The sequence below is a fragment of the Oncorhynchus masou genome, chromosome 29 (assembly GCF_036934945.1).
Source record: "Oncorhynchus masou masou isolate Uvic2021 chromosome 29, UVic_Omas_1.1, whole genome shotgun sequence".
In the NCBI taxonomy this organism is placed as follows: domain Eukaryota; kingdom Metazoa; phylum Chordata; class Actinopteri; order Salmoniformes; family Salmonidae; genus Oncorhynchus; species Oncorhynchus masou.
The window spans coordinates 17,278,933-17,299,850 of NC_088240.1; the positions used below are offsets into that span (position 1 = coordinate 17,278,933).

General features: G+C 47.7%; 1 protein-coding gene across 1 annotated transcript in view; it reads right to left on the minus strand.

Annotated features, from left to right (window-relative positions):
* LOC135519092 (unconventional myosin-XVI-like) overlaps nt 1-20,918 on the minus strand; it is a 290,319-nt gene that overhangs the window by 220,186 nt on the left and 49,215 nt on the right. The window contains 1 exon segment of the mRNA XM_064944150.1: nt 730-800. Within this exon segment, the coding sequence (XP_064800222.1) occupies nt 730-800 (71 nt within the window).

The window sequence follows — 20,918 nt, forward strand, 5'->3', positions numbered from 1 at the left end:
GGAGCCCTCCTCCTCACAGCGAAACATTTTTGTGTCCCCCCTTTTGATGCCCGAGTGAAAAATGTCAATTTTCTGCAATTCTACCAATTTCACCATGGGGTGGAGAGAACATTTTTGCAGTTTTAAAGGGGAATAACATCAAATTTAATCTCTGACTCGTTGTTGGACTGTCTGTCAACGTGCAAACCTCTCTCACTCAGGGAGAGCGAGGTAGAGCGAGAGCTAGAATGAGAGATAGGTCCCTGAGTGAGAGATGTGCGCACGTTGACAGACAGTCCAACAATGAGTCAGAGGGATTTAGGAACAAAGACACATTATCTGAATTCTTAATTATTCCTTCTTCAAAGCTATTTCCTACAATTCAACACATTTTGCCATGATGTATGCCAAGTTAATATGATATCTGAGTGAGAGTGGCTAACAAAATCAATGGGGGACCCTGGAGGTCAGGGTCCCTGGGATTGTGCCCTGTGTGCCCGGGTAGTCTTTGGCCTATGATTTTTTGTAAAGTTAGATAGTTGGCTAGACTAACTAACGATCAAAACATGTACATGGCTACTTATCAGCAAATGAGTTACATAACAAGAGATCAACTGCATGTGCACAACCACATTTATAAATTGCATCTGTTGTATTCTACTATTCTAACTGTCAATAGTAAGTTGAGACACCGACTGAGGACACTTCTGTTGCTTATGTCTGGACTTGGCCATGTGTGTGTGTTCTTACCAGGTGTAGAAGAGAACCTCCAGAGGTGATAGGAGTGTTGGGGTCAGCTCCCTGCTTCAGCAGACACAGCACTGCAACGTAGAAAGAGAGAGCAATATTACTTTATATATTACACACTTATAAACCACAAACGCCTAGTGTGTGAACCCATGTGGATATAGTAACAACAAAGGTAGACAGGACGATAGACAGCCGAGGTAGAAAATAACAGATAAACAATATTACTTGAAATGAAGCGCTATTGGAAAGACTCGCAAACAGTGTATTTTTTTCAATAAACCTGTACTTGTAAATGCATGCACACACACACACACACACACACACACACACACACACACACACACACACACACACACACACACACACACACACACACACACACACACACACACACACACACACACACACACATCACACACACACACACACACACACACACACACACACACACACACACACACACACACACACACACACACACACACACACACACACACACACACACACACACACTCACTCTACAGCTTCCTGCCCTCCAGTATAATCCCCTGTGTGTGGCTTGTACTCCGCCTGCCCTTGAGGAGTCAGTCACTTATCAGTCAGACAGTTGTCAGTAAGTCAGTCAGTCATCAGTTTTCAGTCAGTCAGTCAGTCATCAGTTAGTTATCAGTCAGACAGTTGTCAGTAAGTCAGTCAGTCATCAGTCAGTCGTCAGTCAGTCAGTCAGTCAGTCATCAGTCAGTCAGTTATCAGTCAGTCATCAGTCAGTCATCAGTCAGTCATCTATCAGTCAGTTACTTATCAGTCATCAGTCAGTCAGTTATCAGCCAGTTATCAGTCAATCAGTCAGTCAGTCATCAGTCAGTCAGTTACTTATCAGTCATCAGTCAGTCAGTTATCAGCCAGTTATCAGTCAGTCAGTCAGTCAGTCATCAGTCAGTCAGTTATCAGTCAGTCATCAGTCAGTCAGTTATCAGCCAGTTATCAGTCAATCAGTCAGTCAGTCATCAGTCAGTCAGTTACTTATCAGTCAGTCAGTTATCAGTCAGTCATCAATCGTCAGTCGTCAGTCGTCAGTCAGTTATCAGTCAGTCGTCAGTCAGTCATTCATTAGTCCTCAGTCAGTCAGTTATCAGTCAGTTACTTATCAGTCAGTCAGCCATTAGTCCTCAGTCAGTCAGTTACTTATCAGTCAGTCAGTCATTAGTCCTCAGTCAGTCAGCTATCAGTCAGTTACTTATCAGTCAGTCAGTCATTAGTCCTCAGTCAGTCAGCTATCAGTCAGTTACTTATCAGTCAGTCAGTCATTAGTCCTCAGTCAGTCAGCTATCAGTCAGTTGTCAGTCAGTCATCAGTCAGACATCATTCAGTCAGTCAGTCATCAGTCAGACATCATTCAGTCAGTCAGAGTGTATCAGAGTGTATGAGCCCACCACCATTACAGTAGCAGTTGTGAGAGGTGGAGTATCTGCCTGGATCACATCACATCAGAATACATCAGCTCTCCTAAGCCAGAGTGCACTGACTAACACACTGACACAGATCTGCACTACAAGTATAGTAACTACATCATGCGCCACACACTGACACAGAACTGGTCATTCTGCTCTACAAACTGTCATATATTCTACTGCACTAACACAGACATTGATCTGCTTTACAAAAAGCTGAACTCTATTGAAAAAGCAACACTGAACTGTTGATCATTTAATCAAAGACTCACACAGATCTGGCCCAACCACTGGCCCAACCACTCCCAAACCACTCCCATCCACTCCAAATCCACTCCCAAAACACTCCCAACCCTCTCCCAACCCACTCCGAACTCACTCCCAACACACTCCCAACCACTCCCAACCCACTCCCAACCCACTCCCAACCCACTCCCAAACCACTCCAAACCCACTCCCAACCACTCCAAACCCGTTCCCAACCCACTCCCTACCACTCCCAACCCACTTCCAACCACTCCCAACCCACTCCCAACCCACTCCCAACCCACTCCCAAACCCTTCCCAATCCACTCCCAACACACTCCCAACCACTCACAACCCACTCCCAACCACTCACAACCCACTCCCAACCACTCCCAACCCACTCCCAACTAACTCCCAACCACTCACAACCCACTCCCAACCAACTCCCAAACAACTCCCAATCCACTCCCAAACCCTTCCCAATCCACTCCCAACACACTCCCAACACACTCCCAACCCACTCCCAAACCACTCCCAACCACTCACAACCCACTCCCAACCAACTCCCAAACAACTCCCAACCCACTCCCAAACCCTTCCCAATCCACTACCAACACACCCCGAACCCACTCCCAACCCTCTCCCAACCCACTCCCAACCCACTCCCAACCCTATCCCAACCCACTCCCAACCACTCCCAACCCTCTCCCAACCCACTCCCAACCACACCCAACCGCTCAAGACACATTCCAATCCCACTTCCAACCACTCCCAACCCACTCCCAACCCACTCCCACCCACTCCCAACCCACTCCCAGCCCTCTCCCAACCACTCCCAACCCACTCCCAACCACTCCCAACCCACTCCCAACCACTCACAACCCACTCCCAACCACTCACAACCCACTCCCAACCAACTCCCAAACAACTCCCAACCCACTCCCAAACCCTTCCCAATCCACTACCAACACACTCCCAACCCACTCCCAAACCACTCCCAACCCTCTCCCAACCCACTCCCAACCCTCTCCCAACCCACTCCCAACCCACTCCAAACCACTCCCAAACACTCCCAACCCACTCCGAACTCACTCCCAACCCTCTCCCAACCCTCTCCCAACCCACTCCCAACCCACTCCCAAACCACTCCCAACGACTCCCAACCACTCCCAACCCTCGCCCAACCCATTCCAAACCACTCCCAACCCGTTCCCAACCCGTTCCCAACCCACTCCCAACCACTCCCAACCCACTCCCAACCACTCCCAACCCACTCCCAACCACTCCCAACCCACTCCCAACCCACTCCCAACCACTCCCAACCCACTCCCAACCACTCACAACCCACTCCTAACCACTCACAACCCACTCCCAACCACTCACAACCCACTCCCAACCACTCCCAACCCACTCCCAACTAACTCCCAACCACTCACAACCCACTCCCAACCAACTCCCAAACAACTCCCAACCCACTCCCAAACCCTTCCCAATCCACTCCCAACACACTCCCAACCCACTCCCAACCCACTCCCAACCCTCTCCCAACCCACTCCCAACCCTCTCCCAACCCACTCCCAACCCTCTCCCAACCACTCCCAACCCACTCCCAACCACTCCCAACCCACTCCCAACCCACTTCCAACCACTCCCAACCCACTCCCAACCACTCCCAACCCACTCCCAACCACTCCCAACCCACTCCCAACCACTCACAACCCACTCCCAATCAACTCCCAAACAACTCCCAACCCACTCCCAAACCCTTCCCAATCCACTCCCAACACACTCACAACCCACTCCCAACCAACTCACAAACCACTCCCAACCCACTCCCAACCCTCTCCCAACCCACTCCCAACCCTCTCCCAACCCACTCCCAAACCACTCCTGACCCACCACAAACCACTAACAAACACTCCCGACACACTCCCATCCCACTTCCAACCCACTCCCAACCACTCCCAACCCTCTCCCAACCACTCCAAACCCACTCCCAAACCACTCCCAACCCACTCCCAACCCTCTCCCAACCCACTCCCAAACCACTCCCGACCCACCCCAAACCACTACCAAACACTCCCAACCACTCCCGACACACTCCCATCCCACTTCCAACCACTCCCAACCCACTCCCAACCACTCCCAACCCACTCCCAACCCTCTCCCAACCACTCCAAACCCACTCCCAACCCACTACCAACTCACTCCCAACCACTCCCAACCCACTCCCAACCAACTCCCAAACCCTTCCCAATCCACTCCCAACACACTCCCAACCCACTCACAACCCACTCCCAACCACTCACTCCCAACCACTCACAACCCACTCCCAACCCACTCCCAACCACTCCCAACCCACTCCCAAACAACTCCCAACCAACTCCCAAACAACTCCCAACCCACTCCCAAACCCTTCCCAATCCACTCCCAACACACTCCCAACCCACACCCAACCACTCCCAACCCACTCCCAACCCACTCCCAACCCACTCCCAACCCACTCCCAACCACTCCCAACCAAACAATAATGATTCTACCGAGAGGGAGAAACGGAGATGAAAAGACAGAGAGCATGAGGAATTGAGAGAGATGGACAGACAGAGAGAGAGAGGGCTGTAGAAATGTTTCCTCAACCACAGTGACAAGCCAAGATGGATGCTGAATAAACATTGGGAGACCTTACCTCAGCAAAAGACCAAACTACTATGCCAAGCAAGCTGCAGACACACGCACACTAACTCACTGACTCTCTTAAACAATAATTTAACCAGAGCTGTTAGCAGTGAGGGTAATAACCACTGTCATTACCATGGTGATCATACCATTTCCATCCTATGAACCCTAGTGATGAACCCTATGGGGTCGCTTAGCCTAAGTGGTCATTATCTAAATAAATGTGTTTTTAATGATCACACACGCACAACCGTGCACACACATGCACACACATGCAGACACACACACACACACACACACACACACACACACACACACACACACACACACACACACACACACACACACACACACACACACACACACACACACACACACACACACACACACACTTCAGCTGGTTAGGGCGGATACATGTCAAGCTGAGCTAGGACATAGCACCAGCGTAACAGTAATTTAACAGTGGTACTGCAGTAGAGTTTGACCATGCAGTGCGTGTTTCAGTAGAATCAGTAGAATGTGCTAGTCAGTTATAATCCTCAAAGTATCTTTGCAGGCTGCTCCATTAATTTCTCTCTAGGTCATATTCCTGTACTGTAAGGACTTCACTGATCAACCAATCAATCTCTACTTTTTCCTGATAATGGGAGATCCTTAATTGTTTATAGATGAATTATAAACACACACACAGGCACGTACAGTACATAGACACGTAGGCACGAGTACTCAGTCACCGAAACACAAGCACACACACACCACACACACACTTACATGCCACCTCCTTGGTGCTTAATGGAGCTTAAACGGCTGCTGAGGAAGAACACAGCTTTCGTTAAGTTAATCAACACAATTATCTCTCTCTCTCTTACTCTCTCTCTCGCACACACACCTTCTCTCACTCCTGCCTGAAGCTCAGGAATATAATCCCAGCTATGTTAGTAATCAAGCATCATTTAACAGAGTTAGAGCAATTGATATGAAATAGTTGCAGTATTATTGTTGTGTTCAATGACTCATTAGTGTAGTATTAGTTTCTAATCCCAACATAAGGTTGTGGTGGTCGCATCACTCGACACCTACTTTAGTTGAATGGACTGGATAAAATTGTCTGCTAAATGATTAAAATGTCATGTAAATTGCATCTTATTTAGTATTTTATTACTATTAATATCAATAAGAGACTGATACAGTCAGGCGTCCGTCTGGACGGCCTCAGGTTTGTCGGACATTCCATTCCACAGCAGGAGGACCTGTCTGTGTTTTTATGGGACATTATTGAGCGTGACTCAACAGAGGTCAGAAGTAAAAAGCTACAGTTTTTGACCCTCAGGGCAATCAGACAGAGAATTGCTGTATGCAGGGCTATATTGTGGATTTTCTGGTTTAGATCATGTCAACACTTTCCAGTGCTCTCTATTGGTCCATACGTCAACACCACCCAATGTTCCATTTTCCTATTGGTCCAAGTATCAACACTCTCCTCTGTCCTGGTCTACTAGTGGTCCATATGCCAACCCTAGCCACTGTCCTGTTCTATTATTGATTAGCAGGTACTATTCAGTGTTAGTCTGACTGACACCAGCTCTCAAAGTTGATGTGTAGTCACGTGGGTAACATGCTAATTCAGTGTTGCTGTGGTCCATTATACTGTGTCTCTACACACTCTAAGACCTTCTCCATCCCATATACACCATACAACCACCCAGGTCATATCCAGTCAGAAAAAACAACGGATATTCTCCCTTCATTATTAACATGCTTAGCAGTCCTACTAAGACAGGGAGTGGTTTGGCAGCAAAACCCCTTATTGCTCTTTTGCCATGCATTAGCGTGTTCATCTGTGAGCTCTGTTTCATCAGGCTGATTGGCTCTGAAGAGACAGAGGGAGAGTGGGCGAGAAAGAGAGAGAAACAACCAGCTGTCATTTTTGGGAAAACGGCAAAACAGCTGTGGGAGACATATGTGGAGTTTCCATGGCAACCAGATGGGAGCCGTTGTGGAAATGTAGAGAAAAGGAAAAAGAAGTGGAGGGAGAGAGAGAGAGCTGGAGAGAAGAGGATGGAGGAATAATGACATTTAGGGAGAGAGAGCGAGAAAGAGCAAGAGAGCGAGAGAGAGAGGGAGAGGGAGAGCGAGAGAGTCCAGTAGGGTTTACCACATCACCAGATGTTCTCAGTCAATTCCAGACCTCCCCTACAGACTTAGTCTTTCATCCACTCTTCTTCACAGTAAAATATGACTCTATCCTCCCCATCAGCATATTCCACTCTTCAGCCCTCCAAAAGAGTACCACATACTGGCTGTCATACAGTCCCTTCTCTGCAGCCAAACTCTTACCAGATGCAACAAGAATGCAAACACTGAATGGAATGCAGTATGAATCCAAATGCCAGAGTTGAATGGATTCCTGATGACTCGACAGTCTCCAAATCAGTTAGATGCAGAGTCAGATCAGACATAGAGACACATTTCTGTGGATATAGACACAGAAAGTCAGACTCAGTCCAATCAGGGGGACATGTCTCTACTCATTCCAATCAGGGGGACATGTCTCTACTCATTCCAATCAGGGGGACATGTCTCTACTCAATCCAATCAGCGGGACATGTCTCTACTCATTCCAATCAGGGGGACATGTCTCTACTCATTCCAATCAGGGGGACATGTCTCTACTCATTCCAGTCAGGAGAACATGTCTCTACTCATTCCAATCAGGGGGACATGTCTCTACTCATTCCAATCAGGGGGACATGTCTCTACTCATTCCAATCAGGGGGACATGTCTCTACTCATTCCAGTCAGGAGAACATGTCTCTACTCATTCCAATCAGGGGGACATGTCTCTACTCATTCCAGTCAGGAGAACATGTCTCTACTCATTCCAATCAGGGGGACATGTCTCTACTCATTCCAATCAGGGGGACATGTCTCTACTCATTCCAATCAGGGGGACATGTCTCTACTCATTCCAGTCAGGAGAACATGTCTCTACTCATTCCAATCAGGGGGACATGTCTCTACTCATTCCAATCTTGGGGACATGTCTCTACTCATTCCAGTCAGGAGAACATGTCTCTACTCATTCCAATCAGGGGGACATGTCTCTACTCATTCCAATCAGGGGGACATGTCTCTACTCATTCCAATCAGGGGGACATGTCTCTACTCATTCCAGTCAGGAGAACATGTCTCTACTCATTCCAATCAGGGGGACATGTCTCTACTCATTCCAGTCAGGAGAACATGTCTCTACTCATTCCAAACAGGGGGACATGTCTCTACTCATTCCAATCAGGGGGACATGTCTCTACTCATTCCAGTCAGGAGAACATGTCTCTACTCATTCCAATCAGGGGGACATGTCTCTACTCATTCCAGTCAGGAGAACATGTCTCTACTCATTCCAATCAGGGGGACATGTCTCTACTCATTCCAATCAGGGGGACATGTCTCTACTCATTCCAGTCAGGAGAACATGTCTCTACTCATTCCAATCAGGGGGACATGTCTCTACTCATTCCAATCAGGGGGACATGTCTCTACTCATTCCAGTCAGGAGAACATGTCTCTACTCATTCCAGTCAGGAGAACATGTCTCTACTCATTCCAATCAGGGGGACATGTCTCTACTCATTCCAATCAGGGGGACATGTCTCTATTCATTCCAGTCAGGAGAACATGTCTCTACTCATTCCAATCAGGGGGACATGTCTCTACTCATTCCAGTCAGGAGAACATGTCTCTACTCATTCCAATCAGGGGGACATGTCTCTACTCATTCCAATCAGGGGGACATGTCTCTACTCATTCCAGTCAGGAGAACATGTCTCTACTCATTCCAATCAGGGGGACATGTCTCTACTCATTCCAATCAGGGGGACATGTCTCTACTCATTCCAGTCAGGAGAACATGTCTCTACTCATTCCAATCAGGGGGACATGTCTCTACTCATTCCAGTCAGGGGGACATGTCTCTACTCATTCCAGTCAGGAGAACATGTCTCTACTCATTCCAGTCAGGAGAACATGTCTCTACTCATTCCAGTCAGGAGAACATGTCTCTACTCATTCCAGTCAGGGGGACATGTCTCTACTCATTCCAGTCAGGAGGACATGTCTCTACTCATTCCAATCAGGGGGACATGTCTCTACTCATTCCAGTCAGGAGAACATGTCTCTACTCATTCCAGTCAGGAGAACATGTCTCTACTCATTCCAGTCAGGGGGACATGTCTCTACTCATTCCAGTCAGGGGGACATGTCTCTACTCATTCCAGTCAGGAGAACATGTCTCTACTCATTCCAGTCAGGAGAACATGTCTCTACTCATTCCAATCAGGGGGACATGTCTCTACTCATTCCAGTCAGGAGAACATGTCTCTACTCATTCCAGTCAGGAGAACATGTCTCTACTCATTCCAGTCAGGGGGACATGTCTCTACTCATTCCAGTCAGGAGGACATGTCTCTACTCATTCCAATCAGGGGGACATGTCTCTACTCATTCCAGTCAGGAGAACATGTCTCTACTCATTCCAGTCAGAGGGACATGTCTCTACTCATTCCAATCAGGGGGACATGTCTCTACTCATTCCAGTCAGGGGGACATGTCTACTCATTCCAGTCAGGAGAACATGTCTCTACTCATTGCAGTCAGGAGAACATGTCTCTACTCATTCCAGTCAGGAGAACATGTCTCTACTCATTCCAATCAGGGGGACATGTCTACTCATTCCAGTCAGGAGAACATGTCTCTACTCATTCCAGTCAGGAGAACATGTCTCTACTCATTCCAGTCAGGAGAACATGGCTCTACTCATTCCAGTCAGGAGAACATGTCTCTACTCATTCCAGTCTTGGGGACATGTCTCTACTCATTCCAATCAGGGGGACATGTCTCTACTCATTCCAGCCAGGGGGACATGTCTACTCATTCCAGTCAGGAGAACATGTCTCTACTCATTGCAGTCAGGAGAACATGTCTCTACTCATTCCAGTCAGGAGAACATGGCTCTACTCATTCCAGTCAGGGGGACATGTCTCTACTCATTCCAATCAGGGGGACATGTCTACTCATTCCAGTCAGGAGAACATGTCTCTACTCATTCCAGTCAGGAGAACATGGCTCTACTCATTCCAGTCAGGAGAACATGTCTCTACTCATTCCAGTCAGGGGGACATGTCTCTACTCATTCCAGTCAGGAGAACATGTCTCTACTCATTCCAGTCGGGGGGACATGTCTCTACTCATTCCAGTCATGGGGACATGTCTCTACTCATTCCAGTCATGGGGACATGTCTCTCCTCATTCCAGTCATGGGGACATGTCTCTACTCATTCCAGTCAGGAGGACATGTCTCTACTCATTCCAGTCAGGGGGACATGTCTCTACTCATTCCAGTCAGGGGGACATGTCTCTACTCATTCCAGTCAGGAGAACATGTCTCTACTCATTCCAGTCAGGAGAACATGTCTCTACTCACTCCAGTCGGGGGACATTTCTCTACTCATTCCAGTCATTGGGACATGTCTCTACTCATTCCAGTCGGGGGGACATGTCTCTACTCATTCCAGTCGGGGGGACATGTCTCTACTCATAGAGATAGGAGCATCTGTAAATTACTAAAACGTAAATGTAAAAATGTGTCAGACCTGGCAGAGGCCCTCCAGTCTCCACAACATTAGCGAGCCACTGGTGAACAATTACAGTATGTTCAACTACAGCCCTGAGAGCTATGTCAGCTGACTTAATGATATAAAATAGACATGATGCTCCACTACAGCCCTGAGAGCTATGTCAGCTGGCTTAATGATATACAATAGACGTGATGCTCCACTACAGCCCTGAGAGCTATGTCAGCTGACTTAATGATATACAATAGACATGATGCTCCACTACAGCCCTGAGAGTTATGTCAGCTGACTTAATGATATACAATAGACATGATGCTCCACTACAGCCCTGAGAGCTATGTCAGCTGACTTAATGATATACAATAGACGTGATACTCCACTACAGCCCCGAGAGCTATGTCAGCTGACTTAATGATAAGTATACAGCTATACTGTAGCTCTGCCTCAAGGGAGGGGGGAAGAGGGACTGAAACATAGTGGGTGTATGTAGGCTGCTCCATGTTGGGGAATTCCTTAGATTACTTGTTAGATATTACTGCACTGTCGAAACTAGAAGCACAAGCATTTCGCTACTCTCGCATTAACAGCTGCTAACCATGTGTATGTGACCAATAACATTTGATTTGATTTAATATGAGGATGGGATCCAAATACACTTCAATTCCCACTCAATCCAGCTCTGTCTTCTACGGAGGAGGAGAGGAAGGGGAGAGAGGAGGAGGAGAGTAGCGAGAGAGGAGGAGGAGAGTAGTGAGAGAAGATGAGGAGAGTAAAGAGAGAGGAGGAGAAGAGTAAGGAGAGAGGAGGAGAAGAGTAAGGAGAGAGGATGAGGAGAGTAAGGAGAGAGGAGGAGGAGAGTAGGGGGAGAGGAAGAGGAGAGTAAGGAGAGAGGAGGAGGAGAGTAAAGAGAGAAGAGAAGGAGAGAAAGGAGAGAGAAGGAGGAGGAGAGTAGCAAGAGAGGAGGAGGAGGAGAGTAGCGAGAGAGGATGAGGAGGAGAGTAGCGAGAGAAGATGAGGAGAGTAAAGAGAGAGGAGGAGAAGAGTAAGGAGAGAGGATGAGGAGAGTAAGGAGAGAGGAGGAGGAGAGTAGGGGGAGAGGAAGAGGAGAGTAAGTAGAGAGGAGGAGGAGAGTAAAGAGAGAAGAGGAGGAGAGTAAGGAGAGAGGAGGAGGAGAGTAGCGAGAGAAGAGGAGGAGAAGAGGAGGAGAGTAAGGAGAGAGGAGGAGAGTAAGGAGAGAGGAGGAGGAGGAGAGTAAAGAGAGAAGAGGAGGAGAGTAAAGAGAGAGGAGGAGAGTAGCGATAGAGGATGAGGAGGAGAGTAAAGAGAGAGGAGGAGAGTAAAGAGAGAGGAGGAGGAGGAGAGTAGCGAGAGAGGATGAGGAGGAGAGTAAAAGAGAGAGGAGGAGGAGAGTAAAGAGAGAGGAGGAGGAGGAGAGTAGCGAGAGAGGATGAGGAGGAGAGTAAAAGAGAGAGGAGGAGGAGAGTAAAGAGAGAGGAGGAGGAGAGTAGCGAGAGAGGATGAGGAAGATAGTAGCGAGAAAGGAGGAGTAGAATAAAGGAGAGAGGAGGAGGAGAGTAGGGAGAGCGGTAGAGGAGGAGAGTAAGGAGAGAGGAGGAGGAGAGTAGCGAGAGAGGAGGAGGAGTAAAGAGAGAGAAGGAGAGAAAGGAGAGAGGAGGAGGAGGAGAGTAGCAAGAGAGGAGGAGGAGGAGAGTAGCGAGAGAGGATGAGGAGGAGAGTAGCGAGAGAAGATGAGGAGAGTAAGGAGAGACGAGGAGGAGGAGAGTAAGGAGATAGGAGGAAGAAGAGGAGGAGAGTAGCGAGAGAAGACGAGGAGAGTAAGGAGAGAGGAGGAGGAGGAGAGTAAAGAGAGCAGAGGAGGAGATTAAAGAGAGAGGGGGAGGAGAGTAAAAAGAGAGGAGGAGGAGAGTAAAGAGAGAGGAGGAGGAGAGTAAAGAGAGAGGGGGAGGAGGAGGAGGAGAGTAGCGAGAGAAGACGAGGAGAGCAAGGAGAGAGGAGGAGGAGAGCAAAGAGAAAGGAGGAGGAGGAAAGTAAAGAGAGAGTAGGGGGAGGAGAGTAGCGAGAGAAGAGGAGAAGAGTAAGGAGAGAGGAGGAGGAGGAGAGTAAAGAGAGAGGAGGAGTAGAGTAAGGAGAGAGGAGGAAGAGGAGAGTAAAGAGAGAGGAGGAGGAGAGTAAGGAGAGAGGAGGAGGAGAGTAAAGAGAGAGGAGTCGGAGAGTAAGGAGAGAGCCTGCTCTACACTATACTTGATTGTTTTGTCACATAAACTGAAATTAGGCAAACTATTAGAGAACTTTTAGCATCCAGGAAATGGTAGAGCGATTTATGCATAGTGCATCTTTAAGAAATTACATTTAAATTGCATTTGCACTGAGCAAATCTAACAACAAATGAGTTCAAGTATTTATTTTCCTTATCACTATACTCCTACTGTTGTTCAAGTGCAGTATCCGGCTAAATTCACACATTGGTTAGATACAGTTAAAAACATTGATCTGTTCCTTGTTTGGGAAACAGATCAAGGTTCACAGAGAGTCAGTCATTGCCTTTCATTTGAGAAACAGGTTGCTGGTTTCTGTCTCTTTCTCTCTCATTACATCAATAGAGAGGTTTTGACCCAATGTCACAGCATGACATGTACCTTTCACTACAAAGGCACCTGGGAAAGGGATGGATGTGTGGCAGTGACAACCAGCCAGCTTTGAGCTCTGACAGACAGAGAACTGTACCAGAGCTGTCTGGGGTTGAGGACGATCTTCAAGATGGACAATAATACATCTAGCTGTATGTACCCCATGTTTTCAAGCTGCAGGTTGAGGTTTATTGTAAGTTATCTTGTCCTAGAAGCAGAACCTGGCGGTTTCCGCTAGATGGGCCAGCTGCAAAGTCAAAATTCATGAACACAACAATTTGCTTAATTTAAGGTTAGGGTTAGGAATTAGGGTTAGCAGTGTGGGTAAGGTTCGGGCTAGGTTAATTTTTTACAACATTTTATTCACCTTTATTTAACCAGGTAGGCAAGTTGAGAAGAAGTTCTCATTTACAACTGCGACCTGGCCAAGATAAAGCAAAGCAGTTCGACACATACAACAACACAGAGTTACACATGGAATAAACAAAACATACAGTCAATAATACAGTTGAAGAAAATCTATATACAGTGTCTGCAAATGAGGTAAGATAAGGGAGGTAGATAATAAATAAGTCATGGTGACGAACGATTTACAATATACCAATTAGACACTGGAGTGATTGATGTGCAGAAGATGAATGTGCAGGTGGAGATACTGGGGTGCAAAGGAGCAAGATAAATAAATACAGTATGGGGATGAGGTAGTTGGATGGGCTATTTGCAGTTGGGTTATGTACAGGTGCAGTGATCTGTGAGCTGCTCCAACAGCTGATGCTTAAAGCTAGTGAGGGAGATATGAGTCTCCAGCTTCAGTTATTTTTGCAGTTCGTTCCAGTCATTGGCAGCAGAGAACTGGAAGGAAAGGCGGCCAAAAGAGGAATTGGTTTTGTGACTAGTGGGATATACCTGCTGGAGCGCGTGCTATGGGTGGGTGCTACTATGGTGCCCAGTGAGCTGAGATAAGGCGGAACGTTACCTAGCAGAGACTTGTAGATGACCTGGAGCCAGTGGTTTTGGCGATGAGTATGAAGCGAGGGCCAGCCAACGAGAGCATACAGGTTGCAGTGGTGGGGGGGTAGTTGGGGTTTTGGTGACCAAAAGGATGGCACTGTGATAGACTGCATCAAATTTGTTGAGTAGAGTGTTTGAGGCTATTTTGTAAATGACATCGCCGAAGTCGAGGATCGGTAGGATGGTCAGCTTAAGAGGGTATGTTTGGCAGCATGAGTCAAGAATGCTTTGTTGCGAAATAGGAAGCCGATTCTAGATTTAATTTTGAATTGGAGATGCTTAATGTGAGTCTGGAAGGAGAGTTTACAGTCTCGCCAGACCCCTTGGTATTTGTAGTTGTCCACATGTTCTAAGTCAGAACCGTCCAGAGTAGTGATGCTGGACGGGCGGGCAGGTGTGGGCAGCGATCGGTTGAAGAGTACGCATTTAGTTTTACTTGTATTTACAAGTAGTTGGGGGCCATGGAATGAGAGTTGTATGGCATTGAAGCTTGTCTGGAGGTTAGTTTACACAGTGTCCAAAGAAGAGCCAGATGTATACAGAATGGTTTCATCTGTGTAGAAGTGGATCAGAGAATCACCAGCAGTAAGAGCGACATCATTGATGTATACAGAGAATTGAACCCTGTGGCACCCCCATAGAGACTGCCAGAGGTCCAGACAACAGGCCCTCCGATTTGACACACTGAACTCTATCAGAGAAGTGGTTGGTGAACCAGGCGAGGCAGTAATTTGAGAAACCAAGGCTGTTGAGTCTGCCGATTAGAATGTGGTGATTGACAGAGTCGAAAGCCTTGGCCAGGTCGATGAATACGGCTGCACAGTAATGTCTCTTATCGATGTCAGTTATGATATCGTTTAGGACCTTGAGCATGGCTGACGTGCACCCATGACCAGCTCTGAAACCAGGTTGCACAGGTATGGTGGGATTCAAAATGGTCAGTAATCTGTTTGTTAACTTGGCTTTCGAAGACCTTAGAAAGGCAGGGTAGGATAGATATGGGTCTGTACACGTCTGTAGCAGTTTGGGTCTAGAGTGTCTCCCCCTTCGAAGAGGGGGATGACCGTGGCAGCTTTCCAATCTTTGGGAATCTCAGTCGGTACAAAAGAGAGTTTGAACAGGTGAGTAATAGGGGATGATGAGGAAGAAGAGGGAGAGAGGAGGAGAGGAGAGGAGTAGAGGGAGAGAGGAGGAGGAGGAGAGGATGGAGAGAAGAGGAGGAGAGGAGGGAGAGAGGAGGGAGAGAGAGAGGAGGAAGAAGAGGGAGAAAGGAGGAGGAGTGGGAGAGGAGGAGGAGGAGAGGAAGGAGGGAGGGAGGGATTGAGGGATGATGAGGAAGAAGAGGGAGAGAGGAGGAGGAGAGATGAAGACGAGGAGGAGAGTAGGGAGAGGAGAGAAGGAGGAGAGAGTGTGATTTCCCTTCTTCAGATTGTGAAAGATATGTCACTCCTTCCCACATGCAATCACACTTGTCTTAATTAAGCGACAGGACGTCTCAGTTGAACGTGTAATGCTTGCACGGCATGACACCCACCCACACACCGATGCTGATGCTACTGTACAGTACATTAGTGCAAACAATGAAAAATAATCTCAACCATTATCAAACTCTGATGTGATGTAGGATGAAATCTAACTAATAAATCAATGACAACACAATCACATAATCATGTCATCACAATGTATAAATCTGATATTTAAGCACCTTCTTTGCGTTAGATCATATGGAGTAACAAAGGGTATGAGCTAATATTAAACAGGTGTCTATAGGCATTGAGACACAAAGACTAGATTATGATTATCAGGTGTTAACTGCAGCTGGGGAGGGAGACACTTTGTCATACCCAGGTAATATCTATACACTATATATATAAAAGAATGTGGACACCCTTTCAAATGAGTGTATTACCCGTTGCTGACAGGTGTTTAAAAACGAGCACAACAATGCAATCTCCATAGACAACCAATGGCAGTAGAATGGCTCTACTGAAGACTGACTTTCAATGTGACACTGTCATAGGATGCCACCTTTCCAACATGTCAGTTCATCAAATGCCTGCCATGCTCGAGCAGCCCTGATCAACTGTAAGTGCTGTTATTGTGAAGTAGAACCGTCTAGGAGCAACAACGGCTCAGCCGCGAAGTTGTAGGCCACGCAAACTCACAGAATGGGACCGCCAAATGCTTTATAGTCTGGCAGTCCGACGGACGAACCTGGGTTTGGCGGATGCCAGGAGAACACTACCTGCCCGAATGCATAGTGCCAACTGAAAAATTGTTTGGGAGAGGAATAGTGGTCTGTGGCTGTTTTTCATGGTTTAGTCTAGGCCCCTTAGTTCCACTGAAGAGAAATCAACACTATAGCATACAATCCCATTCTAGACGATTCTATGCTTCCAACTTTGTGGCAGTTTGGGGATGGCCCTTTCCTGTTTCAGCATGACAATGTCCCCGTGCACTACATGAGGTCCATACAGAAATGGTTTGTCAAAATCGGTGTGGAAGAACTTGACTGACCTTAACTCCATCGAGCACCTTTGGGATGAATTAGAATGCTGACTGCGAGTCAGGCCTAATTGCCTAACATCAGCGTCCGACCTCACTAATGCTTGTGGCTGAATGGAAGCAAGTCCCCTCAGCAATGTTCTAACATCTAGTGGAAAGCCTTCCCAGAAGAGTAGAGGCTGGTATAGCAGCAATGTTCTAACATCTAGTGGAAAGCCTTCCCAGAAGAGTAGAGGCTGTTATAGCAGCAATGTTCTAACATCTAGTGGAAAGCCTTCCCAGAAGAGTAGAGGCTGTTATAGCAGCAATGTTCTAACATCTAGTGGAAAGCCTTCCCAGAAGAGTAGAGGCTGTTATAGCAGCAATGTTCTAACATCTAGTGGAAAGCCTTCCCAGAAGAGTAGAGGCTGTTATAGCAGGAAAGGGGGGACCAACTCCATATTATTGCCCATGATTTTGGATGAGATGTTCGACGAGCACATCCTTTTGGTCATGTAGTGTATCTCTCTACCAGACCCCATTCTAACCTCATATAAGAGAATAAAAATCATTAATATAGACTCAATCTCATGAGAGATATGATGTTTGCTGGGAATGTAACATCTAATACCACCTAAATATCACAGCTATATACCAATCATACCCCAGCTTGGAATATTCCATTTCATTCTGGAACGGTACAGTAACAACATGATGGGAATTGATTTTGGGTTCCACGCCTCTGAAGGGGAAAAGATGTTCCGGTCACAGCCGTCCCTTCCACTGATGAAGTTAAGAGATGACTTTAGAAAGGCAATTTCACCAAATGTCACTACGCATGCAAGTCCCAGTTTACGCATGGCAGGGAGGAATCAGGCTGATAAATAGGGCTTGAGTCTCTCTTTGTCTCTTTTTCTTCTCCTTCATCCCTCCCAGATGTTTCCTTGTTTTTGTTTCTCACGTTCTACTTCTTTGATCTCATAGCCCTCTCTCCTCCCCTTTCACATTTTCCCCATTCAATCTCTTTACCCCGCTCCACATCTCCTCCCCCCCTTGCTGTTGCTCTTTATTTTCCTATCTGCTTCCATCCGATATTCTGCCAGTGATTGCTGATAAGGCGTGGGTGCGGGTGGGTGTGGGTGTGTTTTGTGCGGGTGTGAGTGTGTGTGTTTCGATCTCTTATTACCATCCTGCCTCGTCAGCAGAGTGTATCTGTGAATCTGTGCCCAAAGCCAGCTCCATCCTGACTAAGTTTAATTACGATAGACAAACAGACGGAGAGAGAAAGAGAGAGATGCCAAACACACACACTGCATCCTTCAAATGTTAATGAGTCACGTTACAAGCTGTTGTTTTCTCAACTCTTTTGGTTCAGTGGCCAATACTGTATCAATCAAGAATGAATCATGCCAAAAATGTGAAAATAAAAGTAATTACAGAGGGAGGTGGGGTGTTGATGACAAGGACCTAACACATCGAATCAGAAGACATTCATACCACAGACTGCACAGTCATGCATCATAATATCCCCATGGCTCGCTGTGGCGAGATAAACCATTTGGACACAGTCTATCGCTGTCATTTCATGGCGTTTCACTTCAATGTGAGATTCACCACCAGAAAAAGCATTCGCAAAAAAAAGCAAAGTGAAAACCCCATCAGCTACATTCAACTATGAGTGTTGTATTTCTCCCATCATCACCAAGAACAACAGGCTGAGCTGAGGTCCCTGTGGAATACCAAGCATTGATTTGTTTTCTACATATCCTACCTTCTCCTCATTTTTTGCACTGAGTCCGGTATTCCAGTTTTACAGGGTTTCCATAAATGATTAAGGATTTTGCCAAGGATGAAATTCCAGAAATATTCCCAGATCCATCCCAGGAAGATGCTGTCCTGAGGCAAACAAGTTCCCTGATCCCTGACCGGAAGAAGCTGTCCTGAGGTGAACAAGTTCCCTGATCCCTGACCGGAAGAAGCTGTCCTGAGGTGAACAAGTTCCCTGATCCCTGACCGGAAGAAGCTGTCCTGAGGTGAACAAGTTCCCTGATCCCTGACCGGAAGAAGCTGTCCTGAGGTGAACAAGTTCCCTGATCCCTCGCAGGAAGAAGCTGTCCTGAGGTGAACAAGTTCCCTGATCCCTCGCAGGAAGAAGCTGTCCTGAGGTGAACAAGTTCCCTGATCCCTGACCGGAAGAAGCTGTCCTGAGGTGAACAAGTTCCCTGATCCCTGACCGGAAGAAGCTGTCCTGAGGTGAACAAGTTCCCTGATCCCTCGCAGGAAGAAGCTGTTCTGAGGCGAACATGTTCCCTGATCCCTGACCGGAAGAAGCTGTTCTGAGGCGAACAAGTTCCCTGATCCCTCCCAGGTAGAAGCTGTTCTGAGGCGAACATGTTCCCTGATCCCTCCCAGGAAGAAGCTGTTCTGAGGCGAACAAGTTCCCTGATCCCTACCAGGAAGAAGCTGTTCTGAGGCGAACATGTTCCCTGACCCCTACCAGGTAGAAGCTGTTCTGAGGCAAACATGTTCCCTGACCCCTCCCAGGAAGAAGCTGTCCTGGGGCAAACATGTTCCCTGACCCCTACCAGGAAGAAGATGTTCAGAGGCGAACAAGTTCCCTGACCCCTACCAGGAAGAAGATGTTCAGAGGCGAACATGTTCCCTGATCCCTCCCAGGAAGAAGATGTTCAGAGGTGAACATGTTCCCTGATCCCTCCCAGGAAGTAGCTGTCCTGAGGCGAACATGTTCCCTGATCCCTACCAGGAAGAAGCTGTCCTGAGGTGAACAAGTTCCCTGATCCCTGACCGGAAGAAGCTGTCCTGAGGTGAACAAGTTCCCTGATCCCTCGCAGGAAGAAGCTGTTCTGAGGTGAACATGTTCCCTGATCCCTCCCAGGAAGAAGCTGTTCTGAGGTGAACATGTTCCCTGATCCCTCCCAGGAAGAAGCTGTTCTGAGGTGAACATGTTCCCTGATCCCTCCCAGGAAGAAGCTGTTCTGAGGTGAACATGTTCCCTGATCCCTCCCAGGAAGTAGCTGTCCTGAGGTGAACAAGTTCCCTGATCCCTCCCAGGAAGAAGCTGTTCTGAGGCGAACACGTTCCCAGATCCCTCCCAGGAAGAAGCTGTTCTGAGGCGAACACGTTCCCAGATCCCTCTCAATTAGAAGCTGTCCTGCGGCGAAAGTGTTCCAAGATCCCTCCCAGGAAGAAGCTGTTCTGAGGTGAACATGTTCCCTGATCCCTCCCAGGTAGAAGCTGTTCTGAGGCAAACATGTTCCCTGATCCCTCCTAGGAAGAAGCTGTTCTGAGGCAAACATGTTCCCTGATCCCTCCCAGGAAGAAGCTGTTCTGAGGCGAACATGTTCCCTGATCCCTCCCAGGAAGAAGCTGTTCTGAGGCAAACATGTTCCCTGATCCCTCCCAGGAAGAAGCTGTTCTGAGGCAAACATGTTCCCTGATCCCTCCCAGGAAGAAGCTGTTCTGAGGCGAACATGTTCCCTGATCCCTACCAGGAAGAAGCTGTCCTGAGGCGAACAAGTTCCCTGATCCCTCCCAGGAAGAAGCTGTTCTGAGGTGAACATGTTCCCTGATCCCTCCCAGGAAGAAGCTGTTCTGAGGTGAACATGTTCCCTGATCCCTACCAGGTAGAAGCTGTTCTGAGGCAAACATGTTCCCTGACCCCTCCCAGGAAGAAGCTGTCCTGGGGCAAACATGTTCCCTGATCCCTCCCAGGAAGAAGCTGTCCTGGGGCAAACATGTTCCCTGACCCCTCCCAGGAAGAAGCTGTCCTGGGGCAAACATGTTCCCTGATCCCTCCCAGGTAGAAGCTGTTCTGAGGCGAACATGTTCCCTGATCCCTCCCAGGTAGAAGCTGTTCTGAGGTGAACATGTTCCCTGATCCCTCGCAGGAAGAAGCTGTCCTGAGGTGAACAAGTTCCCTGATCCCTCGCAGGAAGAAGCTGTCCTGAGGTGAACAAGTTCCCTGATCCCTGACCGGAAGAAGCTGTCCTGAGGTGAACAAGTTCCCTGATCCCTGACCG